The sequence below is a fragment of the Meles meles genome, chromosome 7, assembly GCF_922984935.1.
Source record: "Meles meles chromosome 7, mMelMel3.1 paternal haplotype, whole genome shotgun sequence".
Lineage (NCBI taxonomy): Eukaryota > Metazoa > Chordata > Mammalia > Carnivora > Mustelidae > Meles > Meles meles.
In genome coordinates, this window is record NC_060072.1 from 4455179 (window position 1) to 4481058 (window position 25880).

At 59.4% G+C, this 25880-nt stretch overlaps 1 protein-coding gene across 3 annotated transcripts in view; it reads right to left on the reverse strand.

Annotated features, from left to right (window-relative positions):
- The window catches only part of ARHGAP8 (Rho GTPase activating protein 8), a 69595-nt gene that overhangs the window by 24738 nt on the left and 18977 nt on the right, over positions 1-25880 (reverse strand). For 2 of the 3 annotated variants that reach the window (XR_006819594.1, XM_046011198.1), the window contains exons 1-5: positions 16272-16435; positions 12767-12898; positions 9132-9218; positions 5858-5956; positions 4626-4736 (exon numbers count right to left, since the gene is read on the reverse strand). Coding sequence is in view for 2 of the 3 variants with exons in the window: in XM_046011198.1 (XP_045867154.1) it covers positions 4626-4736; positions 5858-5956; positions 9132-9218; positions 12767-12898; positions 16272-16312 (470 nt within the window). In the remaining variant the exon portion in view is untranslated. Of the gene's footprint in view, positions 1-4625; positions 4737-5857; positions 5957-9131; positions 9219-12766; positions 12899-16271; positions 16436-25466; positions 25611-25880 lie in introns of those variants that run through there. The other variant, XM_046011199.1, reaches the window with a different exon arrangement.

A 25880-nucleotide genomic window follows, 5' to 3' on the forward strand; every position in this document is an offset into this window, starting at 1 on the left:
TCTTCTTGGAAAAAAGAAAAACAAGACCCGACCACTCGGCAAGCTAGGGATGAAAGGGCTTCTCCTCCAACGGCAGAGGGTGTCTATGAAAACCCTCAGCTAAGATCACATTGAATGGGGAAAAGTCATAGCCACTTCCCGGTAAGAACAGGAAAAGAGAAGGATGTGTGTGCTCTACCCAGTGGAGGGTCTGGTCAGTGCGATCGGGCAAGCAGAGGAAATAAAAGGCATCCGGGATGGGCAGGAAGAAGTAAAACTATTTCTATTTGCAGATGACATGATCTCGGATACAGAAAATACTTAGAAAATTCACAAAACATCTAGCTGAACGAATATCTGATGTTGGGCAGCAGGACAGAAGGTCAGAGTAAGAAAATCAGCTACATCGATTCACTAGCAGTGAACAATCCAAAAAACGAGAACGCAAAAAATTTCATTTACAACCGCATCGCAAAGAACAAAATACTTACATAAATTTAACAAAAACAGGTGCAAAATACGGAGACGGGGAGCCATAAAACCTCACTGAAAGAAAAGGAAAAGATCCACCTGCGAGGAAAGACTTCTCGTGGTTCACCAACTGGATAGTGTGGTTTGGGGAAGGCGGCCGTGCTCCCCAAAGGGATCCGCAGAGACAGCGCGATCTCCGCTGAAATCCCGGCTGCCTTTTTACAAAACTGACAAGCTGATTCTGAAGTCAATATGGAAATGCAAGAGGCCCCAAAGAGCCAAAACCATGTTGAAAAAGAGGAACAAAGTCGGGAGACTGACATTCCCGACTTCAGAACTTAGTACAAAGCGACAGTATTAAAGAGAGTATGGAACCACCATGGGCCGATGGACGAGAATCAAGCATCCGGAGATAAACCCTCACGCTCATGGGCAATCAGCTTTTGACAAGGGAGCCAAGGCAATTCGGTAGCAGAGAGAATATTCATTTCAACAAATGGTCCCAAGTCTGTGTGGAGTCATCAGGGAAGGCTTCCTGGAGGAGGGGAAGATGAAGTGAAGGAGAATGAGAGCCGGCAAGCCGGGCAGTGGGGACTGGTTTACACGGTCTGCACACCTTGTTGTGAAGCTCCCCGGGGCCTGGAGGTAAGGAGGGTATGGTTTTAACTCCACTTACGGGGAAGGAAACTGGGGTGAGTTACGTCACTGGCTTGACTTCCCCAAGCTGGGACCTGCATCCCCTCCCTTACCCAGAGGAGGCCCTCATTGACCTGCCCTCTTCCCCCTACCCCACAGCTGCCCAGAGAGAGCTGTATGGAATGCACACGTGCCTTTCTCCCTCTTTGGGGATGGCGAGTAGCAAAGCTAGCTTGACTCTGTCTCCCCCTTAATATATTAACTTAATTAGCTTGTTCTAAGGTGATAGCTTTCTGTTGTGTGCTTCTGAACTTAACTCAGCAAATTAACATTTGTGAATAGGATTCGGTTATGAATTTTAATGACTTCCATTCATTCATAGTCCAAACAAATTACATATTTGGTGCTCTATCTAATATGTTTATTGCCATTTTATTGCAGTCATTTGCAATGAAACAGCATAAAATATTAATTTAAAGAGGCAATCCCATGGGTTAGCTCTCAAAGTGGCACACACGGCATGTTCCTCAGAGGCCGTCCCGTGGTACTCGTCGTTCCCTAAAGATACAATGATCTGGGGGCGCCTGGCCGGCTCGGTCAGCAGAGCAGATGACTCTTGATCTCAGGGTCGTGAGTTCAAGCCCCATGTTGGGCATCAAAAAAGAAAAAAGTACAACGAACTGATTTTTAGTTACAACTGGCCCCAGAACAGGAGTGAACCAAGGCCTTTATAAAGGACATCTGTAATACCTATCTTCGATGGGCTAACGGAGAGGGCTCTAGCGTTCAGATGCTCCAGGAGCACACTCTGAAAGCATCTGTTGGAGACGGAAGGCCGAGGCTGCCTCCCCTGCTCTACGCTCGGGTAGATGGCGCTAGAAATCCAGAAGTTTGGTGTGTTTTGTTGTTTTATTTTTCATTTTTAACATTTTATTGGACAATATGGAGACAGAAGTGGCTCTGAACACAATCTGAGAGGCCCTGCTGGGGTTGCCAGGCTAAGGGAGGGATAATGGAAGCACCGCGGGCCTCGGGCATGGCCACCGAGGAGCCCTGTTACCAGCCAGCCGCTGCCCCACAGGCCAGGCTGAAAGCGAGAGGGGACAACAGAAGCCTCAGAAATACGGAGCCCACCTGGGCCCCTGTCTGAGAGCTGAGTTCCCACAGCACCCCCAGGGCCGCCCCCAGTCACAGCAGGTGCATCCCCGGCTGCCTTCCCTGGTGGCCTCCAGAGTCACACCCGTGAGCTGGAGGGGGTCACACCAGCACGTTTTCACAGCGTGTAAAGAAGGAAACTGGTAAACATCTGTTCCGGATGTATGCAGTAACACCACATTTGAACGGACACTGAATTCCCCACGGGGCTTCCGAAGGTCTATTCAAGGGAACCCGTGTGTGCGCGTGTCCGGGTGGGAGCCAGGGGTCTAGAGCCGTACTGTCCTGTAGGCCAGCCAGGGGCCATTTAAGTTCACATCCGTTAAAATGACATAAAGTTAGAAATTCGGGGCCCGGGCCACACTAGCCACAACGGGCGGTGCGGACCACATCTATCATTGCGGAAAGTTCTGGAAAATGGGGCCCATCTTCAGCTGCTGAGACCCACCCAAGGTGTGGACTCTCGCCTCCTTACCCACAACTCCTTACCCGTGCCAGCCCCGCCCTTGGCTCCACTCTGAGCCCCCAAGCCCCTGCGAGCCAGAGCCAGCCCCGTGGCATGCTCTGGGAGCCGGGTCTCCGCACACCTTCCTCCCCTACACCTCTCCCTGCCGGCTCTTAGCTCCCTGTGCCGCTGCAACTAATTACTACGGACACAGCAGTTCCAAACGACGGGAGCTTACGGTCCTAGCCTTCTGCAGGTGTCAGCGGCTAAAACGGGTCGACGGAGCTGTGTTTTGTACAGAGGCTTGAGGGGAGAACCTGTTCCTTACCTCTTCCAGCTCCTCGGGCTCACCTGCATTCCCTGATGTCACTCCAGCCTCCTGCTTCCGTGCTCCCAGCTCCTCTCTGACTCTGACCCTCGTGGTGCCGCTGGGCCCACCCGGGTCCCTCCCCGTCCCAAGATCCCTCACTGAATCACTTCTGCAGAGTCTCCGTCACCATGTAAGGTGACACGATCACAGGGACACTGACGTCCCCAGGGGCCGTGCTTCTTCCCGTCACACGCAGCAGCCCTCCAGGCCAGGAGGAAAGAGGGTCCCCAGCGTGTCTCCCCTGTAGCCCCACAGCCCCCACGAGAAGAGGATGAGTCCCCATGCCCAGAGGCCTCAGGAGAGGCAAGTGGCAAGTCCGAGGTGGCAGGCGGGGATCCCCCAGCGCCCTTGCCAGGACACCGTCCAGTCTCCAATGCTCAACCTTTCAGACTGCATCAAGTCGCACCAAGGGCCGTGAAGGCGTCAGATGTGGGCGTGGGAAGATGAACGGCGTGAACGCTTCCAGCAAGAAATGACCCCTCGCTGGGACTGAGCAAACCACTTCCCAGGACCCAGCACCCTCCAGACCCTGGTTTTCTACACGTTGTGCACACCAGACCCAACGGCCCCACGCGGCTGTAGGATAAAACACCTGCTCCGTCTGGCCTACAGTCGGCAGCAGAGGACACCAGGATGGACCAGGCGCTCCTTGCCAGGCAGTGGAGTGGGAAGGCTCCCCATCAGCCGGCTCAGAGGCGGTGGTGAGGCGGGAGGGCCCCAGACTCCGCCGACAGCGTCACGGAAGCCTTCCTGCAGGAGGGGCCCCTGGGCGAGTCTCAAAAGCGACAAAGTTGGCCCAGAATCCTTACAAGGAAATGCTAATGGTCACAGCCCCCAGCTCCTTCATTCCAGGCAACCAGCTGAGACGGGGAGTGGATTCAGGGTCATGCGGCTGGTCAGGGGAGAGACGGGTCAGGAAGGACAGGACACGCCGCGCTGTGACACTAACGGTCCGCCATCAGGCGCTGGACCTGGCCGAAGTTCCTTCCCCACTCACGCTCTGCATCTGGCGTGGGCAGCCACGGGAGGTGCACGGTGGCACCGGGGGGGGCTGCCATCGCCACTCGGCTGCCGTCACTGCAAGGCAGACGGTGAACTGGTCCCAAAACTCCCTCCCGACGGGCCCTGCCCCACGGCCGCCCCGCCTCACTGCCTGAAGCAAAGCACACAGGGTGCTTCACTTTGAGGCTGGTGGCGTGCGTCCTGCCATGGCCTGGATGCCCGGACACAGGAGAGAACCCCAGGGACCCAGTCCCCTTCCCGCCACTGGGTCCCCTGCTCGTGGGTGAGAACCCCAGGGACCTGGTCCCCTGCCCACCGCTGAGGCCCCTGCACGTGGGCAAGAACCCCAGGGACCTGTCCTCCACCTGCCACTGGGTCCCCTGCACACATTCGCGCGGACACACCTGGGAGCAGGCGCTCCTGCCTCCAGGAAAAGCGTGCACTTCGGGTCCCCCGCAGGGGTAAGCGGGACTGCTGGATACAAAGGCCTGGGGACAGCCTCCCTGGGACACGAGTGTCCCACGGTCCCCCAGAGGAAACCAGCAGGTCACCTCCCAGCTCACTTACTATTGCAGACTGACGCCAAACTGCTGGGTGGGCAGAGGGGGCCGCGGCGGCGGCATCTTGGCAGGAGGGGGCGACCTGCCCTCGCGCAGGTTCCGGAGCTTCTCATCGTACCTGAGGACACAGCGGAAGCGCGGCTCTCACCTTGCAGGGGCCGGACGCCCCGTGAATGTCTGCAGGACCCGTGTCTCATCCTTCTGGGCCCAGGCACCGTCCCGCCAGCCCACGCGTGTGTGTGCGTGCACGTGCACACACGCATGCACACACACTGTCCCCCACGGCCCTGGGTGTTCACACCAAAGGCACAGAGGATAATCAAACCTCGGCAAATGCCCACTCTCTCCGCCCAACCCCGGGCCAACATTGCACCCGTGTGTCTGCACAAAGGCTTCCCTCCCTCTGCTGGAAACACCCTTCGCCGGTCTCTGGACCCAGCCACTGGTCCCTGGGAAACTCACTTCTTCCCCTGATATCCCCTCGCCCCTAGTCCCCTCCCTAGCTGTTGTCACTGACTCCTGGCCCCTACCACCGGGCCCCTCCCCACACCGCCCTGTGTGCCCAGCTTCTGGTCTACGACTCAGCGCCCAGAGCAGCTCAACATCTCCCCCACCCCTGAAAGCCTCCCCGTGTCCCTGCAGCTCCACGAAGGCCCTGCCCCCTCCAGGGACCCCCAGACAGGGAGATGCAAAGGGCCAGGGGTCCAAGACCTGCCCCTGTGTGCTATGGTGCCAGCCGACCGCACACCCTCCTCCGCTCCCGACCCCACGGGAGAGATCCCCGCTGCCATGTAAGCTCAAGTAGCAGACACACGAACAGGCTTTCGGCAAAAGCCATCGGCCGGGCTGGCATCCAGAGCACCTGTGACAGGCCGAGAACATTGCATTCCGTACCCAGCGTTATGCACACGCCTGAGAAACGCCCCCGATTCTCCGCTCAAGGCAAACGCGGTAAACACCAAGGCGGAGAACAGCAGTTACCGCAGAGGCTTGTATTTTTAAATCAGTTCCCCCGGGGGCGGGGGGAGGGCCCGGCATCCGCACGCACAGCTCAGAGCCCGCCGCAGGCTGGGCTCCCTGAGTCAGCAGTTAGCATCCCTGCTGAGGCCGCGCATTTCGGGGCCGGATCCACTGGGCGCGTGTTTGGAGGCTCAGCCTTCCACGCTGCAAGGGGGGGGGACCGAGGCCCGTGGGATCCCCAGGGAGTTTCCACGCCTCTCGGAACGGGGTCTGACTCACCGCAGAACCTCCGGGGGGACGATCAGCTGGTCGTACTTGAGGTGTTCGCGGAGCTCGCTCAAGCCGTTGAGATAGATGACTTTTTTCCCAAACTTGTGACTGAAAAATCAGAAGCAGGAGGAGGAATCAGAAGCAGGAGGAGGACGATGAGCCCAGGAGGCCGGGCCGGGGGCGGGGAGAGCAACGCCGACGCGGCTGGCGCTGAGACGGGAAGTGCTGACTCCGGCGGAAACCGGGACACGACAGAAGCCGCGTCTGCAGGTGTGCCGCTTTCCGAAGAAGAACTCGGAGGCACCGACCCAGCAGCGTCTCATCTGCATGGAAATGCCAGACTCTGCCAGGAGTCTGCAGGCGCGGGCGAGGGGAGGGAGGGGCCGGGGGAGCCTGCGGTTTGGGGCGCCTTCCCGCTTGGGCACCCCCTCTCTGCGAGGGTCCCGGGGCAGGGCAGGGAGCACACAAGGCACAGTCTGTCCCCTCTCCAGGACAGTGTCACTCGGGAGGCCAGCCAGGGGTGAGCACCACCGCGGGGACAAGCCCCAGCCGAGTCTGCTTCCCCATCTCTCAGGGCCTCCGTCTCCCCCTCAGGAACGGGATCTCCCTCTGAGCGGGACCGTCTGGGAAGACGTCTGCCGTCTACACCCAGTACACACCACCTGGGACCGCTGTCACCAACGAACCGCTGCCCGAGCTGCGGAGCGAGGACAGGAACAGGATCCGGCGGGCGAGGGGCCCCACACCCTGCCCCACACCTGCCCCTGGTAAAGGACCGCTGCCCGCCCAGCTCTGGTCACGGCTCCGCTGGACGGTCGCCGGCATGCACAGAGCGGGACAGACTTCGCAGGCGCGGCGTGGGGAGCTGTGACACGTGCAGAGGCTGTGACGCTGTCGCCACCACCACGGCGATGAGCCGGGCCACCGTCACAAAGTGTCCCTCGCGTCCCCTGGCTGTGACGCTATCGCCAGCACCACGGCGATGAGCCGGGCCACCGTCACAAAGTGTCCCTCGCATCCCCTGGCTGTGACGCTGTCGCCAGCACCACGGCGATGAGCCGGTCCACCGTCACAAAGTGACCCTCGCGTCCCCTGGCCTTGTGAGTGTGGCTGGAACGCTCAACACGAGATGTGTCTCTGAACAGACTGTCAAGGGCACGACACTGAGTGTCACCCACAACCCCACGCCGGTGGCCGGGCAGACGTCGAGAACGTCTTCCCTTGCGGGCCAAGCCCAGCTGTTCCATCACAAGCCCACGGGAGGCCACGGGAGGCCCAGCCGCGTGCACCAGCTCCCCCTAGTGGGCGAGCGGGAATTGGGCCATGTGCCCCGACCCCCAGCCACCTGCCCTTGGGGGCAGAGGGGGTCTGGGCCACTCTGCATGCACAGCCGGGCTGCGGGGGGACAGAGAGGTCAGCTTCTGAGCTGTAGGGAGGCCTCTGGGGCCAGCCCCTGCCCACGCAGGAACACCCTCCAACATTCGCCGTGTTTCTGCTGCCTGACCCCCTCCAGCGGCCAGGCATTTGCTGGTCACCAGGCTCTGGAGGTCTGGAGGGCAGATGCAAGCAGAACCCTGTTTCTTGCCACTGGTACCCTGGAAAGGCCTCAGGGCAGTGCACTCCGGGGGTCGGCCATGGAGGTGGGTGGGCAAACCCCAGGCCCCGCCCCCCGAGGGTCAGAATCAGGAGGGGCCCGTGGACATCCTGTTGGTTCTTGGGCGCTGGAGGGCCTCTGTGCCGATCCGCTTCACTTCCAAATGAGAACTCGAGGGCTCAGAGACGTCACACGGCTGCCTGAAGCCACACGGCCAACGGGTGGCAGAACCCAGTCCTGACTCCAGCGCCTCCAGCCCTGATTCCCGAGGTTCTCTCCTGGGCCCCCCGTATGGCCACGCCTGAGGCAGGGCAAGTGGCAGAACCACACGGGCTTGAGCTGGAAACCCCGCTGAGCCAGCCGCAAACTCCTCTCCTCTGGAAGAGGGAGAAGACAGCTGACTTCACGGGATTGCTTCGGTTTCGGCTGCGCACGTAAGGTGCACGACAAGTTGTGGTAAATGAATCACGAAAAGAAAGTTTTTAGGGACCTGGTGGCTCAGCGGGTTAAAGCCTCTGCCTGCGGCTCGGGTCATGATCCCAGCACCCTGGGATTGAGCCCCACATCGGGCTCTCTGCTCAGCAGGGAGCCTGCTTCCTCCTCTCTCTCCTCCTGCCTCTCTGCCTACTTGTGATCTCTGTCAAATAAATAAATAAATGTTTTAAAAAAAAATTTTTTTTAAAGCAATGTCAGCAGCCAGCACTGAGATCAGCAAGCGCCCTGCAGTCCGGCTTCTGAGCACTGGCAGGACCCGTCCACAAACTCCCGCAAGGACAAAACGACTGCGGGGCACCGCCAGCCGCACGGGGAAACTAAGGCAGAGAGAGGCTGTACCTCCCGCCCACAACACTGGGTGACCAGAGGCAGGGCTGAGACAAGCCCAAGCTCCCGAACCACCCCAGCATCCGGGCGGCCGTGTGACAGAGCGGGAGGGAGGATTATTTCCCCAAGAACTCAGAGAGGTTTCTAGAACTCCGAGAGCTTTGCTAAGCCAATGACACTGCCAACACGCAGGAGAACATCGGAACTGTCTTCTCGGGCGGCTGCGTCACCGCTGTGTCAAGTGCAGCACCCGCGGGCTGGTCCTGGTTAAGCAAGGGGACAGACGGAAGATTCCCGCCTTCCCAGCAGGCGTGGGGCTGTGGCGGCGGGAGGGGCAGGCCGTGGGAAAACAGGCGGGGAATTCTACAACGAGGAGAACTCCGGCCACGGAGGTCTCTCCTGCGGTAAACGGGAGCAGACGCAAGTCCCCGATTCCAGAAATTCTCCAAGCGGAGCCTGCAGACCCGGGAGCCACATCCAACCCCTCCCCCACGCCCCACAGGGCCCCGTGGGCCACGCTCTCTGGAAGGAGCGCTGGTCTGAGTTTCGTGAGTCCTTGTGGTGACCCACCCAACCTGAGCTGGCCTTGGGGACCCCCGACACAGGTGCGGAAAGCAGGTGCTCAGGCCAGGGTGGGTTTCAAAATACCAGGTTGCCAGTGTCGTGAGCCTGTGTTCCTATTCACCACCGTCGGCCCGTGACCCGCCACAGCCACGGGTGGGCAGCGTAGCCCTAGACACGTGGGTGCCCCGGAGAGGAGACCTCCAGGAGGCCGCCTAGGGAGAGCCGCCCCCGCCCGCCGCCGCCCCGAGTCCTCGGGATGCAGCCTCCCGCCCCTGTGAGGTTCTCGCCGAGAGCGCCGCGCACCTGATGAGCGGTTTGAAGAGGGTCCACAGGACCTTGATGAAGCTGGTGGGGTGCACGACGTACAGCGCCTTCAAGTTCTTTTTGTACCTAAGGAGGGACGCGTGAGGGGAGCCAGTTGTGAAAAACAAATTAAATAGCATAAACACATAATTAATAAATTATATTAAGCACCGAGGTAATAAATGTTCAAAACTCATCACTTCCTCATTATTTTACTATGTTGACTCCTTCCTGTGCCCGTGACGCTATTTGTCTGCTGCATCTGAGTAAGTCTAATAAGTCCACACCGAGTGCCCCGAACTCTGTGACCAGTGGCGACACGCTGGGACCCTGAAGCTGGCCACGGTGGCTGGAGATCGGCCCACGTCCCCCGAGAGCTGGTCATCACATGTGGACCAGGCTGCTGCCGGGCCAGCCCCAAGGGTAGGGGGGTGGGCAGAGGACGAGGGAGGTGACTGGAGGGCCGGGTGTGTGAGCAGGGCTTCCTCCCGGGGACACGCTGGGACGGGAAGGGGGTGCACAGCGGCGGGGTGGCCCGAGAAGGTAACACGACCAGCGAGTGAGAGACGTCAGATGCTGGACGACGGACAGGTAAGCAAGTCCCCGTAAGGGAGACACGGGCAGGGTTCTCGCTGCCAGAGGGGAGGGGACAGATGCAGAGAGAGAGAAAGCCAGAGAGGCCTGCTGGGCAGGAACGGCCGTAGGCACCGGGGTGAGCTCACGGTCCCCGGCAGAAACAGAGACGTGCAAACACCCCAACTGTCCATGCACAGGGCCTGGGAGCCAGTGCCCCCAAAAGCAACGAGCACACTCCTTCCAGACCCTGGCCCCTGGACTCTGTGCACTGAGGGGAGCCAGGGTCCCTAGAGAAACGGCAGACCCCAGGGTGGGCTGAGGCCCGGGTGACATGTGTCTAGAGCCCACTGGTGCTCGATTCCGGAAGGGCAGGAATCGCTCGGCGCGACGGGACGCCTCTGAGGGTCACTGATTAAACACAGTCACGGACTAGAACCCACTAAAGGAAACAGGACTCGCAAGTCCATACGGATGTAGGCAAGCCGAAGTGTAAGCTCTTCCTTAGGGTGAACTGCAGTGGTTCCAAGCACCGTTCGGCACCCCCAGACCCCCCAGAGTTCTTGCCGGGCCGAGAACGAGCAATGGAGGCTAAGACCAGGACATGACGCTTCAATAAGGAGCAAGGTGTCTACAGAGTCTCAAAGCATCTCCCAAGGAAATACTAACTAATTACAAAGAGAAAGGCTCTCAGTGCAGGGAGGGGGGCTGCAGCGATTTGTGGGCGGTCCAGGGTCCCCGAGCACTGCTGCCGCCGAGTCACTCCGGACGTGGAGGTGGCTTCCCGGAAGGGGGTCCAGCACGTGCGTGGACTGGTTCCTTAAAAGGAACGGCCCAGCAGAACACTCCGGAGAACAAGGAGTCAATAGCCAAGAGGAAAAGAACGCAGGACACCCACCAGGGTGCAGCGAGAGCAGGCAGAAAACCCTCGTGGTATAAATCTCACTGTACTGCATCTGGAGCTCCACTTGCATACCTCTGGTGACAGGGAACTCACTCTCCCAGCAGACACTCCACTGCTGGTTCTGATGCCTAGAGTATCTGCCCTTTTCTATCCCACTGAGCCAAGGTCTATAATCCTAACCCCACCTCCTGGTCCACCTTTGTGAGAAGTAGGAGACACGCGTGCCTCCTTCCATTTGAGGACTGATCTGTACCGGCTCAACAGAAGGGTACATATAATTTCCTGTCGGCCTGAGCTTCTGGAAAAGGCCACTTTGAACATGTCATTCACTTCTCCTTAAGCACTTTCCATGGCTCCCCACTGCCTCCTAAACCCAGTGTGGCGTCCTCAGCACACGCCCTGCCCTTGGCCACTTCCCTCCACTCCCTCCGTTCCCCAGCTGAATCCCCCAGGCCAGCCCTCCCGCCACGAAGCCTCAGCCCCCCTCACTCTTCCTCAGGTCGGCCACCTAGCAACACCCTGCCTATCCCTCCAGGGGCCGCTCAGAGGCCACCTCCTCCAGCTGGCCTCTCTGACTACCCCAGCCTGAACACCAGCGCTCACTCCTGGCCCCACCCGGCTCCTCCACCACTGAGAACCTGCCCCGTGAAAACCTTTTCCCCCAGGCAGGGGACAAAGAGATGGAGCAGGGGGGCTGCAGCCGGGCGCGGGGGGCACAAACACGCCGCTCTGCAGCTGCCCTGTCTGGTCAGGGACAGCGAGGCCGCAGGGAAGGGACTGTTGATTGTCCAGGGACAATCCAGGAGAGCTTCATGGGGGAGGGGCCGCTGCTGAGGCCCAGCTGCCTCGAGCTCCCCTGCAGGGCCTGGCACACAGTGTCAGGTAAATGACGGCAAAGTACGCAATAATCCTTTCCCTAAGACACAGCGCAGAAAGCCAAGACACTCCTCCAAAGAGTCACAGGTGACGACAGCAGGACCCACAGGATAGGCGCAGGCTCTGGGAGGTCTGCTGCTGGCCAGCATCCCACCCGCTCGAAGCTCTGCTAGATCTCCATCAGAGGTACAACGGGCCTTTGAGAAGGTACACCCAGAGGATTTCAGGAGACCACACGAAGGCCCGAGAGTGCAGCCCACTAGCCAAACACACTCCGAAATCGACTGTTACGCAAGACGTCGCTCAAGAAAAAAATCCCCCCATCCATGCTGTTCCCAAGTGGTGCGGAGCATCGGGTGGGACAGGGAGACAGGGTCTCAGGTGGGTCCCAGCCCTGCCACACACCAGGCGAGGGGCACAGGGAGACACACCTGCCCAGCACGCCGCCCACGTCTCCAAAACAGACACCAGAAGGCCCCGCGCACACTGTAAAGCGTGGAGAAAGTACAAAGGGCATCTGGAAGACAGCCACGCAGTTGTGTTTCTTTGCCACATTTCTTAGACGGGGGTCGGCAACCTAGAGTACACGGGCCACATCCGTCCGGCCCCCGACTTTTGCACAGGCTGCAAGCTGAGAACGGCTCTCCGTAGTTAATTGTTGGGGAAAAAATGAGAAGAGTAACAGTTCATGGTATGTGAAAATGACATGAAATTCACATTCTGGTGTCCATCAATCAAGTTTTCCTAAAACCCAGTTCCACGTCCGTGTGTGTGTGTTATCTGGGGTTGTTCTCATGCTGCACGGCAGAACCGAGCGGTTTCAACGGAAACCTGAGGGCTGTCATTAAGCCTCTGCCTTTGGCTCAGGTCGTGATCCCAGGGTCCTGGGATCGGTCCCATATTGGGCTCCCTGCTCTGCAGGAAGCTTGCTTCTCCCTCTCCCACTCCCCCTGTTTATGTTCCCTCTTTCACTGTCTCTGTCAAATAAATACACAAAATCTTCAAAAAATTTTTTAAAAATTAAAAAAAAAAAGGAAATCTGAGGGCCGGCGAAGCCAAAACGTCGACTGTCTGGCCGGCCCTGCCCTAGATGAGGAAGCAGGTTAGGGGCCCCGCTGAGGGGAGGTGAGCCCACCCGCCCCCAGCTCCTTCAGCCTAGCTCCCCTCCTCCTGCGGCACAGCCGGGGACCCCTCCTAGTCCCCTGGACTCCCTCCCTCAGTGGGACCCTGAGCCCCAACCCCCAGCCCCCACCCCCACCTCCAAGGGTTGGGGCACACACACCTCCTGTCGAACTCCTTGTAGGCACTCTGCAGCCAGCCCAGCGACGGCTTGTTCCGGCTGTTCAGCCCGTGATGGAAGTAGACGATGGTGTAATCACTCTCCACGTACTGGTCCAGGGTGTGCTTCAAGTACCTGGGCACGAAGCACAGACCCGGTTCCAAAAATCACCTCTCACTGTCACCGAAACCAAGGACGCTTCCCCCAGAACAGAAGCCATGGTCACCCACTGGGTGCCAGCACCCAGCACCCCAGGTCACGGGGGCACCCATCCAGGGCCCCTGGGAACCCACCTGCAAGGGGCCCTGCCCCTTTTGTTAGAGGCGGCTCAGAGAGGTTGAGCCCTGAGGGTCACGGTCATGCAGCTAGGAAGGGGACGTGACAGGCCCAAAAATGGTCCAGAAGAGACACCCACGGCAAATCTCTGGAGCCCGTGAATGTGACCTGACTCGGAAAAGCGTCTTTGCAGCTGTGACTAAGGTAAGGCTCTTGCGAGGGAGAGTTTCTCCTAGATTATCTGGGCGGGCACTCACCATGCCCCACGTGTCCGGACAGGACAGATAAAAGGGGAAATCACAGAAGGCAGCTGTGTCTGAGAAGAGAAAGGCTGAGCGGAGAGTGAGGGAGCCCCCAGCGCAGGAGGGGAAGGTGCCAGCTGGCCGACGCGAGGGGCAAGGTTCCTCTCCTGGAAGGGGGCTCCCTCTGGAGGAGCACGGCCCCGTCAACACCTTGGTTTCGGCCTTCCGGCTGAGAGAATAAATTTGTTTCACTCACCACATACGTACGCAGTGATGAGTTACAGCAGCCCCAGGGGGTAAGAGAGGCTGCACTGGGATTTGAACCCAGGATGGAACCCTGCCGTTCTGCTGCGTCTCTAGGAGCAGGCAATTCCCTCCTTCCAGATTAGCTCTGTTTTTCCTCGTCACCCTAAAGCAGAATCCTGACTCTGCTTGTTCTGTCTCGTGGCCACACACCACAGGACGAGTCCCCAAAACTCCGCGATCGCCTCCAGTCCCAGGCCTCGTCCAGCTACCTGCAGGAGGACCCCTCTGATGTCCCTCGTCTCTAATGCATAAATGCGAGGCAAAGCTGGCCTGACGTGTCCAAGGTTAGGGCTTATCTGTTGGGGGGACAGCCCCAGCACCCACTCTCCAGGACACTTGCTCAAACACTGTTTGGACTAAGCCCCTGGGGCAGCCTTCACTAAGGCCGTGCTTCCGTCCCCCTCACAGACAGAAGCCAGACTGAGGTCTCTAAGTCCACAGAGCACCCGCACCACCCAGAGGCCCTCATTTCTGCAGATGGTCGCCCTTGCGTTTCTCAACTCTCGGGAGAGGAGACCAGGGGAACGTCTACGTCGGCTCACTCGTCCACGCGGGACATGTGGGCACTTCCGTGCAAGCAGGCACCCTTCCCCGGCCCAGCGCGCTCCCCAGTCCTTCCCGTGAGCACGCCGAGCTCTCTCCCTGTCGGGGTACATCTGCTGTGCGGCGTGCTCAGCGCAGGAAGTCATTAACTAAATTACTGGTTGAGCTTCAAAGACACGGACTTATTTCTTCACCCACTGCAAAAATAGGAGCGCACATCTGGCCACAAGAAAGCTACTGCTTGGACAGGGAGAGGGAGGGTGGTGTGCGTGGTAGCAATGTTTTCCATGGAGACATGGAAAAGACAGCCTGGGCGCTTTTCCTAGCAAGACCAAGAAGCCCACGGGGCACCTTGGAGTAAATCAGAAAAAGGCGCTCCTTCCTTTGCATAGACACCCTCCAACGCTGGGTGAGAGGAGCGGCAGCTGGATGGCAGCCTGTCTTGGTGCCTCCCTTATGCAGTGAACAACCTACACAACTGTCCACAGAGGCTGTGCTGGCCACTTCCTTCTGGTGGTGAAGGTCTCCAAGGCGGCACAAGAGAAAACACCATGTACCCGTTGCTATCAGAGGTAGGTTTTTTTGTTTTTGTTTTTTGTTCTTTTGAATTGAGGTGAAATCTGTAACACAGCATTAACCATTTTAAGACGCACAATTCAGTGACACTGAATACACGCACCATGTTGTGCAACCGCTGCCATCCAGCTCCCGAACGTTGTCGTGGCCCAAAAGCAAGCGCACAGCCGCGAACGAGTTAATTACCCTGCCTCCTGCAACCTCCTGCTCTCTGTCTGTCCGGGGTCCTTCTGTCTTTACAAGGAAACAAATCCTAAACACCGCCTGGGCCAGCAGTGGGCCTTCGGGGACAGCTGACCTGCAGGTCATGGGTTTGTGAAGCTGCAGAAGGAATAATCTGCAAGGGACTGTGTTAACCTTGGAGGACCCCAGACGGGAGCTCTCCCTGACCCGGGACCCCCTCTCTGTGTGCCCCGCACGTGCGAGCATGCTAGAGGGAGGCCAGCACCTCCGTGGGGCTGGTGCGCTGCGATGCAGGTGCTCCTTGTGGGCTCCATGGCAGATCTCGCCCATAGCAGCAGCAGCAGCAGCGCTGGCTCGAGACTCCTGAGCCCCTGGGGCGGGCAGGGTTCCTGCGGTCACACTGTGTCTCCCACTGCTGTCAGAAGACCCTTTCGCAGACCAGATCAGAGGCTCAGGTCAAGGGGATTCTCACAAAACCACTACCCACAGGCTCTCAATTGCTTCTGGGACCCGCTCACACTTTCCCTGGAGCTGGGGGCTCCAGGGCACGGCCCCTCAGCACTACGCTGTGGGTGGAGAAGTGGGCCGGCTGGAGCTGACCGGAACCGGGAGTGGGAGCAGCGCTGGGGCTGCGGTCAGGACGCGCCGACCCTCCCAGCACCTCTCACGAGGCTCGCGGGCTCCCGCCAGGAAGCAGGCGTCGGAAGCAGCACAGCCAGCAGCACATGGAGTGTGCAGACGCCAGCGGCAACGGACAAGATGGAGGGGGACAGCGGCCGAGGCCGCACGCAGCTAAGCGGACGGCCTCCCTTCTGAGCAGGAGAGGCAAAGCAGACGCAGAGGGCGGGGGTCCGTGTGGGAGGGAGGTCTGAAAGAGGACTGAGAAGTGACCTGGAAAAGGATACGACATCCACCTGGGGACCTGTGAGTCGACCTACACTGATGAGCCTTTAACCCTGAGCATCCAGTCATGCTGACGGTGAGGGAGAGGAGCATGTGTGTGTGTGCACGGGGCTGGGGGGTGGCCTGTGTGTGTACGGGGCTGGGGGGTGGCGTGTGTGTGTGCATGGGTGTGTGTGTGTGCGCATGGGGCTGGAGGGTGGTTTGTGTGTGTGTATGGGTGTGTGTGCACGCACGGGGGTGGGGGGTGGCATGTGTGTGTGCACGGGGATGGGAGGTGGCGTGTGTGTGTGCACGGGGCTGGGGGTAGTGTGTGGGGGGATCAGGGTGGTGTGTGTGTGTGCACGGGGATGGGAGGTGGCGTGTGTGTGTGTATGCACAGGGTGCGGGTGGTGTGTGTGTGCGCATGCACACAAGGGGACCACACACACACACACACACACAGAAGGGCATGCGTGTGCACAGGCACCAATGGGACTTACTCCAGCAGTCGCCTATGGTTGAGCTCGTGGGAGGGGGGCATCCGGCAGCAGCTGAAGGCGATGATTCGTCTTCCAAAGCGGTCCTCCCCTGCAGGAGCAGACACAGGCGTGAGCCCCGCCGACACCTAGGGCCGCCTTCTCGTCGGGCAGCCCCAGGCGTTGAAGGGAAACAGAAGCCTCCCGAGCAGCCCCACCTGCCCTAAGAGGCCCGGGCGGCCGGCAGCGAGCAAAGACAGCACCTGGATGAGCGTCTGCTACACGACACTCTGTGTGCCTCAGTCAAGCTCAGGTTCGCCACCAGCCCGCACGCAGGGGCACTCGCTCCCCTTTACAAACGGCAGCGGGGCCTGGCGGGATGAGTCACCGGTGCACAGCGGCTCGGCGGACGGAGGGCATCCAGGCTGGAACCTAGATGCACCCGGCCTCACCCCTGGGGTCCGGCCACCCTGCCCGCTGCCTCCTCCCCATAGAATTCAAGCGTCCCCGACACCCCCAGGACTCCAGGCCCTGCAGAAGGCTGGGGTGGCCTCGGGGACAGTCTCCCCTGGACATGGCCTCATAGGGTACAGGAGTTCTGGTGCTCAGTGCTGCCACCCGGCGTGGCCCAGGGGACCCTGTGACTCTGCTGACACATGGGACAGTGTCGGGGAGGGTGCTCCCCAAGGGCCGGTGCCCGTCTGGTCATCTGTGTCCCCAGCACGCAGGCTTGCAGCCCACGCCCGGCCTCAAATTATGTCCAATCGGCTGAGATTGGACCCATCACTGATCGGCTGAGAGACAGATTCTAGAACCTGAAGAAAGCAGGGACCCTTCTAGAAATTACACCACTTTAAACTCGCTTTCATCGGAAAGGAAGTATCTACAGCCATTTTCAGGGATTTGCTTAAAATGAGAAAGGATGAGAGCAGCGCCTTCTCAGCCCCTCCAACTCTGACTGGAGCTAGTCCGACGGCACGCACACTCGCTCGCACACATGTCCGCATGCGCACACCCACGTGCACACTCATGGCTTGCCCGAACAGCACACCGGGATGGCTGCTTATTATTGGGGACTCGTCTGGATCTTCCCAGGAGCCCGGAAGCTACCCCGATGCTCAGAATTCGAGAGCTGCTCTGGTTTCCAGACACGGCACCTTCTAATTCCCGGGGCTCCTCACGGATTCTGCTCACGCGTCCCACGTGTCTAGAGAGCCCCCGTGTGGGAGGACTGCACCGGAAACCTCACCGAATGGGGGCTTCGGGCACCAATCCCTCAGTGGGTGTGCCCAGGTGGGGAGTGTGTCCCAGACACTGCTCCTAGCGTCTCAGAGGCCAGGGTCCCATGGTCAGGCTGTGTCTGTGCTCGCCTGGGGGACACAAGGAAAAAGGACAGCATTGCCTCTCAAGCTGGGGACCTTCCATGTGGCGACCGAAGCCATGGGAATTAACTGCCCCAGGGGCTGAAAGAGAAAGTTAGCGTCCGTGATGAAAGTCCGAGAACCCCGAGTGGCGTTATTGTTGCCAGTCAGGCCAAGTGCAAACTCTTGGGGTGACAAAATAATGTGGCAAGTGGAAGACAAGGTCAACAAGCGTTCACGGAGGCCCACCGTGCACTCAGCTGTGGGGAGACAGACCACACATGGCCCTCGCCCGGCCCCACCATCCTGGGCAAAGGACAGCGATGTAGGGACGGGGTCTCTGCCCGGCCCCACAAGCCCCTAAGCCCGTGGGCTCCGGCAGCCACAGGCTCTGTCTCCAGCACCTTCCACCTGGCTGGGCTTGGGCCACACCTGCTGGGTGAAGGGCTCCATTCTCCAAAGGGTCCTCACTTCAGACAGCGGCTGCTGGTCGGGGTCCCCAGGGACCCCGCTACAAATCCCGAGGCTCCCAGGACCCCCTCATGTCAGTAATTCACCAGCTCACTTACATTTTACCATAAAGGACACCAGTCAAGACCAGCCAGGAGGGAGACGCAGGGGCGGGGTGGGAGGGTCCTGGGTGTGGAGACCCACGCCGCCTCCCCCTGCAGTCAGGCAGATCAACATGTCATCACCACCACCTGGGCATGGGCTCCGGAGTCCTTACTGGTTTCACCACGGGTGCAGCGGACAGAGTTGTGACTCAGTCCATACGCGGCTCCATCGGTGATCAATGCAGATCGAACGCCTAGCAGCGGACTGAAGGCAGTCTCCAGCCCCTGGAGGTCACAAAGCTCGGACCCTCTGATCCCGGTTGGTCCTTCTGGCTCAGCAGCCCCGTCCTGAGCTGTCTTGGCAGCACGCATGACGCGGGGGTCCCGTGAGCCTCCTCTCTGGCATAAACAGCTGCTCCTGCCTCTTAGGAAATTTCAGGGATTCAGAGGCTACTTCCCAAGAACCAGAGACAAAGACCAGACACGCCATTCACTCCGCCGTGTCGCACGACCCTGCGCCCCCGCCACGCCGACCGTGCCAAAGCGGGGCGGGACAGGGCTGTTGGGGGGGCCACCACCCAGCAGGCCAGAGATGCAGAGGCCAAGCTCCAGAAAGGGAAGATGAAGCAGGAACTGGGGCTGCAGGCGAGGCCTTGCTGAGGGCAGAGCGGACGTCAGCTCAGGGGCCAGCCTGCTGGGCCGAGAACAGCACGAGTCTGACACAGACGCGCCACGCGGGCTGCCGGCTGTCGCGGGAAATGATGGTGGAAGGAGGGGTCAAGGCCACAGGGATGAGGAGAGTGAGGGTCTGACTTTATCCTGCTGACACTGCGGGAGGGAAGTAAGGGACACCACCCGACGGATCGCTCCGAAGGCCCATCGGCTGCTGGTGGAGGGGGTCTGGGGCGGGGCGTCCCACACAGAGACCGCATGTGGGAGGGAGTAAGGAGGTGGCGGCCAGTGACCTCCACGACGGGAGAGGGGCCCCCAGTGCTGGCCTGGGCTGCCGGGCCATTTGTGGGGAACATAGGAGGCGGAGCCAGTCCGTGCGTACACGGGGTGGGCGGGGCTGAGGGGTGCACGGGGTGCAGCCCTGGTCGAGGGCTGAGCCCGTCCAGGATGGAGGGTCCCCAGTGCAGAGGGCTGATGGTCTGGAGTGGAGGCGGGGCCAGAAGGAGGAGCAGCTGCCCAGGCCAGCGGATCCCAAGGAAGAGGGAGCTTCCACCACCAAAGCTGCCCAGCCAAGACCCACTCAGGGTCCTGGGGGGCCACGGTCAGGCACTGTTGAGGCTGGAAAGAGGCAGCAAGAACGTCCACAGCCCGCGACTGCACAGAACTCAGTGCAGGCACGGCAGAGCCTCAGAGAGGAAGAGGGACAGATGTAGGGAGGACATGCCCCGCCACAAGGGTCCAGCAAGGCCACCCCGGGACCCAGTGTTCAGGAATGCCAACCTTCTGGGCAAGGCCAGGACACAGCAGGTCTCCATCAGACACCAGCGCCTGCCCTCTTCAGACACAGGCCCTGCTTCCCTCCCTACCCTGCTTTGCCGATTTGCCGATGGCGGGTTGAGGGGCTCGTGGCCTGTCCAAGCCCCCAGACCCAAGGCTGCTGACAGATGCTGCACTGGCTGGGCGAGGGGACACACCACCGCAGCTCTGGTCAGCGGGCCCAGAGGGTGGAGGGCGTGCAGAGACAAGGCAGGCAGGGGTCAGAGGGACGAATTCCCTCTGAAGAGTGTGGACTCCATTCAGCCCGCGATGGGGCGTGAGGGGCACTGACCAGCCGTGAGCCCCATCCGGCCACCATCTGCAAACGAGGGAGAGGAGCGTCCCCGGACGGAGCCCAGCGCGGGCAAGCCACAGGAAGGGACATGGAGGGGGCCTGGGAGCCCAGCGCCCACGTCTGGCCCAGTCCCTTCTCATCCCGCTCTTATAAAGCGCTGACTTGTTCACTCCTTCACGGCATCAACACTTATTGTGCACCTCCTGTTTGCACAGTTCATCAATTCGCATGGTGTCGGGGCATCAGTGAAGGGTTTTTACTCCCCTCAAAACCAAAATGGCAACTCACTTAGTGCAATCTTTCCGCATCCCCCGATTTCTAAATGTCCCCTAAGCTAACATCCCAGAATTATGCAGATGGACAGACTTGTAAATCTTACAGCGAGTGCGGCGGTGGGCAGACTAGACTTGTGGAAAAGGATGGCGGGAGGACAGCCCGGGCCCTGGGATCCTTGCCCCTCACAGCGGGGCAGTCCCAAGCCAGCCTCTCTGCCGCCCTGCAGGGCAGGCCCGGTAATCAACGTGGCTGGGAGGGGTGCCCAGAGGGCTCCGTCGGTTGAGCATCTGACTCTTGGTTTTGGCTCAGGTCGTGATCTCAGGGTCACGAGATCGAGTCCCGCATCAGGTTCTGTGCTCAACGCAGAGATTGCTTCAGATTCTGTCTCCCTCTGCCCCTCCCCACGCCCCCACTCTCTATCTCAAATAAATAAATAAAACTTGAAAAAAAATAACACTGGCTGGGAAGCACTGAGACAGTAACTCCAAAAAATCTTGGCATGGCACTGGCATACAGTAAGTGCTCAATAAATGTGACCCGTTTCCACGGGCATTGGCACACAGTAAGTGCTCAATAAATGTGACCCGTTCCCACGGGCATTGGCACACAGTAAGTGCTCAATAAATGTGACCCGTTCCCACGGGCATTGGCACACAGTAAGTGCTCAATAAATGTGACCCGTTCCCACGGGCATTGGCACACAGTAAGTGCTCAATAAATGTGACCCGTTCCCACGGGCATTGGCACACAGTAAGTGCTCAATAAATGTGACCCGTTCCCACGGGCATTGGCACACAATAAGTGCTCAATAAATGTGACCCGTTTCCACGGGCCCGATGGTGGGTGTCTGCAGGTGTGCAGCTCCATTTACAGAAGAGGAAGCTGAGGCCCGTCGGGGCGCGGTTCCCAGCTGCACGGTGGCACCCCTGGCAGGGTCGGCACGGCGCCCTCCACCCCCCACCCCAAACGCCTGCGACGCCAGCGAGGAGGCCCCCTGGGCGGCCCTGAGGGATCCCTGGGACAGCCGGGCCTCCCGCTTATTAAGCAGTCAACGCGGCATCTGCATCAATGACATCAGTCAATGTGAGTAAATACCGCTCCGCCGCTCTCCGGTGACACAGGCCAGCGTATCGAAAACGGGCTTCAACATGATATAATGTGGAAGGAAATGAAAACTATCAATAAAATGCAAATTCTGCGGGGCACCCGTTTAATTCATGACCCCTATTCCTCCCCGCACCGGGCGCTGCGCAGCATCGCTCACTGTCTCCGAGACGGAGAAGCCCAGTTTATGAATAAAGAAACGGCTCCGGGAGCCATGGCCCGGAACGCGCTCCAGACGATCCGTCATTGGCTCCGGGAGAAAGACGATTAAAATGCATAATAAAGGCAGCAGCCGTCCAACCCGGAGTGACTTGGGTGTTTGTCGCTTTGGGGTTTTGTCTGAAGGCTGCTCCTCTTTTTTTGCAGAAATGAAAGGAGACTTGAAGACCTATTTTGGCTGCGTCCCGCGGGGAGGCCTGGCTGGGGTGTAAACTGTGGGGGGGAAGAGCCAGGACTGGGGCAGCCACCTGTCCCCCTCTGCTCTTCTCTGCCCCCGGCCGCCTCGGCGTCTCTGCTCCTCGGGCCCCTTCCTGTCTGCCCCGCTCTCTGCCCTTGTCATCTCCCTCTGGGCTCACAGCCCCAGCCCCAGACTGAGCTCCGGACGGTGACCACCTCTTGAAACACTGAAATCAACTTTCTTGGCAAAACGCTATCTTAAAGGGTTACAATTCTACAAAGCTTCTCTTTGGCCAAGCGCACGCCCCTTCAACAGGGACAGATCATTCAACAGGACTTTGTGTAACGCTCCAGTTTCTAGCTGCGGTTCTGGGTGTCCAGATCTGGGGGGAGTGACACTCAGAGAGGAAACCAGGGGGGTCCCCCTTGGTGGAGAGTGAGGTCTGCTCATGCCCAAAGTGGACCCCTTGGCAGGTGTCACAGGGTACCCCACGTCGCTTCCCTGGGGAGCAGGGGGAAGGGTTCCAGGTCGTGAACTGTCCCCGAGGCAGGCCGGCTACACAGGAGCGTGCACCGAAGCTAGGGACGAGGGGACAGAGCCGGACGCCTGGCTGAGGCTGGGAGGAGGGAGCAGGGGCCTGACCCTCAGTGTGGGAACGCCAGGGGCTCTCGCCAGGCGCTCCGATAGAAAAGCCGGTGGTGGCTTCAGGGATGTTGATTTCTGCTCGAATGATTTCTCTCTGCTTAGCCGCGGGTTCACGCAGGTCAGAGCATCTGGATTTCCCCTGCTCTAGCTCTTCGCCCGTGAAGTCTGCCTCAGCCACGCTGAGAGCTGCCCGATCCAGCTTTGCTCCGGCCGCCTCTGCCTGACTCGGGAGGACCTCCACCTGGGCTGGCCTCTCTTAAGGGTCACCTGAGGCCATCAGGTGTTCTCTAAAGACAGTTAAATGTATCAAGAAGCTCGCGCTGCATGAGAACTCTGGTCTAAAACAAGAGAACTCTCCAGAACCCGAGGACGGCTGTCATCCCGGCAAAGAACCCCGCAGCCTGAGGAGGGGCTCAAGTGTGCCACCCGGCTGACCTCAGAGCATCCCTGGGAGAACCTGCCCGCAGCCCAAGGCAGCCCACGGACCCTGACGGTCCTGAAGGACCCAGGACAAACCATGGGGCCGCCGACAGCCTCGCCCGGGGAGGAGCCCCGTCCCTTCCCCCAGGCCCCCTGGCCAGCAGGCGGAGATGAGGCACACAAAAGAGGAAGGACCCCAGCTTATTTCCCAGGGCCCCCATCTCTTGATTCAACTCTCCTTCCGCACCCCTGCGAACCTCAGCCCGCTCTGCTGGGGCCCCGTCCCAGTCAGGTGTCAGCGGGTCCTCCTGCCCGATGTCGAAAAGCTCTCTCCACCGCATGAACTCGGACACCACTGTTCTCGCTCCGATCGGAGGCACCCCCAGCTGCCATCGGCACCCCCCACACCATGGCAGGAAGGGTCAAGCTAAACCACAAGCCCCACGGTGCCAGCCCTCTGCCTCACGCTCCCCAGAGCCCGGGGACCAAGTGCAGACCCCCGAGCACGCCTGCGGGGCACTGAGAACGTGGCTGTGCGGAGGACGAAAAGGACCAAAGAACAGACAGTGGGAAACGGTCTATCCGCGACGCGCTTTAGCCGTGAAGACTGGGACCGGCTGAGGGAATAGCACGGAGACGACAGACCCCCCAACACCAGTAAGGACAGAGCCATCCCGGCCGGCCCGACGACACGATCGTCACACACAGTTGTCAGAGTGGGCGCACAGCCAGACGTAAAGGAGGGCACGTCGAAACAACGCAAAGGTCAACACGCCCGAAGACAGGACAGCCCTACGTGTACATGCCCCCCAAAACAGTGTCGAGACACGCGGAACAAAAGTGGACAGAATCGAAGGCAGAAACCGACAAATCCCAAGCACGCGCCTTCTGAGCCCCCCAGTCAAGAGCTGAGAGGCGCAGACGCGGAAGTGACCGGAGGAGGCAGAAATCCAGACAGCACTGCGTTTCAACCGAGCCCGGCGGAACCGCACGGAACATTCCGCCCAACACCGCGGGATACACATGCCTCTCGAGTGTTTGAGGGACATCCGCCGGGCCCGCTCACGTGCAAGGTCACCGCTTCTCAGACTTCCAGGCCTTGGAACCCATCGAGAGTCTTAAAAACTACTGGCGTCCTCAAGTTGTTTTTTGTTTTTGTTTTTTTAAATTTATTTATTTTAGAGAGAAACCGAGCATGTGTGAGCTGGGGGAGGGGCAGAGGGAGAAGGAGAGAGAATCCCCAGCAGACTCGGGGCTCAGTGCGCAGCTTGAGGCGGGGTTTGATCTCATGACCCTGAGATCATGGCCTAAGCCGAAACCACCAGTCGGAGGCTCAACTGACCAGGCACCCAGGTCTTCAAAGAGTCTTAAAATTTTTTAAAAGTGGGTTATTTCTATAGAAATTGCCCATACTAGAAACCTAAAAGAGAAAATTTTAAAGTATTTACTCATTTATTTAAAAATAACCCATCGCCAGGGCGCCTGGGGGGCTCCATCGGTTGAGCCTCTGACTCGTGGTTCCAGCTTAGGTTCTGATCTCAGGGCCGGGGTTCGGGCCCCACGTCAGGCTCCATGCCCGGAGCAGAGTCTACGTGTCCCTCTCCCTCCATTCCTTCCCTGTTCACACGCATGCTCCCTCTCTCTCCCTCTCTTAAATAAAATTTAAAAATCTTTAAAAATAACCCATTGCATAGTACCATAAATAATTTTCATTCTTATGAAAAATAACTATTGCCTGCCTTCCTTTTGGGGGCACCTGATCTGCACTCCTACATGGGGTCCAGCAACCATCCCTGCTCCCCAAACCTTAAAGATTCTCTAAAATCAACACCTGGGGCTTGAAATGGCAGGCCACCTGTCCAGTCCCCACCCTCTCCTTGGTCATCTGCATGGACTGTGCACCAAAACACTCAGCGTTTGTGTCTGGGGGCCTCCAACTATCGGGAACCGTTCTCTGCTTCATCGTCACCTTGACAAGATTCCAGCTCCTCGGGGACAGGGACTAACGTATGCGGAGCTCAGTGAAAGGGCCAAAGAGGCAAGATGTCAGGGTCACAGCCTATGACGGCTAACGCCACGGGCCACCTCGACTGGGCTCAGGGAGCCCCAGATGGTCGTACAACATCACTTCTCGCTGTGCCTGCGAAGGGCGTTTCCAGAGTGGAGCGGCATTTGAACCGAGGGAAGAAGTTCGCCCTCCCCAAGGCAGGAGGGTGGCTCCAATCTATTAAGGGCCGGGACAGAACAAAAGGGCAAAGGGGGAATTTGCTCTCTGCTTGAGTGGGATATCCACTCTCTCCAGCCCTCAGACACCAGTGGACACCAACCAGTGCCCGCGGTCCTCTTGTGCCCGGGCGAGGACATACACCACCGGCCTCTCTGGGCTCCCCGGCTTGCCGATGGCAGATCCTGGGACTTCCCAGCCTCCACCGTCACGCAAGAGCCAATCCCGACAATAAACCTCTTCTCGCGTGGACCTCATACATCCTCCTGGTCCCGTCCCTCTGGAGGACCCCGATGTCAGCTACTTTTTCCAAACACAGGTATTCCTACTGTGGCTTTCATTCTGGGGCTGCAGCCAGCCGGAGGGGAGCAGCCCGGCGAGCCCACCCCGTGCCACCGGGCCCATGGAGATGCTGGTGTTGTCAGTGTTCCCGAAACCATGCTGCTGCGACCCACCTGCCACCTGCAGGATGCCGTGCCTGGCCACGTCATAGAAGGGGTGATTCATGCTCAGCGCAGGGTCCTGGGCAGCTGCGGGTGCTGCCGATGGCCTTCTCACTGTGCTCAGAGTGGCTGCTTCCTCTTCATCTCTCTGCAGCTCTATGGTAGACAACAAGGATAAGAGGGGCTCAGCTGTCTTCTTGAGGAAGGGGGCAATGAGGCGGGTTCCTGAGGTCTCTTTATAGGACAGTCACCATGCCTCAGTGTGCACCCATTTCTGTTGTGCACCCACTATGTGCCCGCCTCTCCTGTGCTCCCACTATGTGCCCGCTCAGCGTGCAGAACCATGGAGGCATAAAATGAGACCTCAGGGCTGAATACTGCCCTCCACACTGACAGGGGTGGAAACTGAGGCTCAGAGACAAGGAA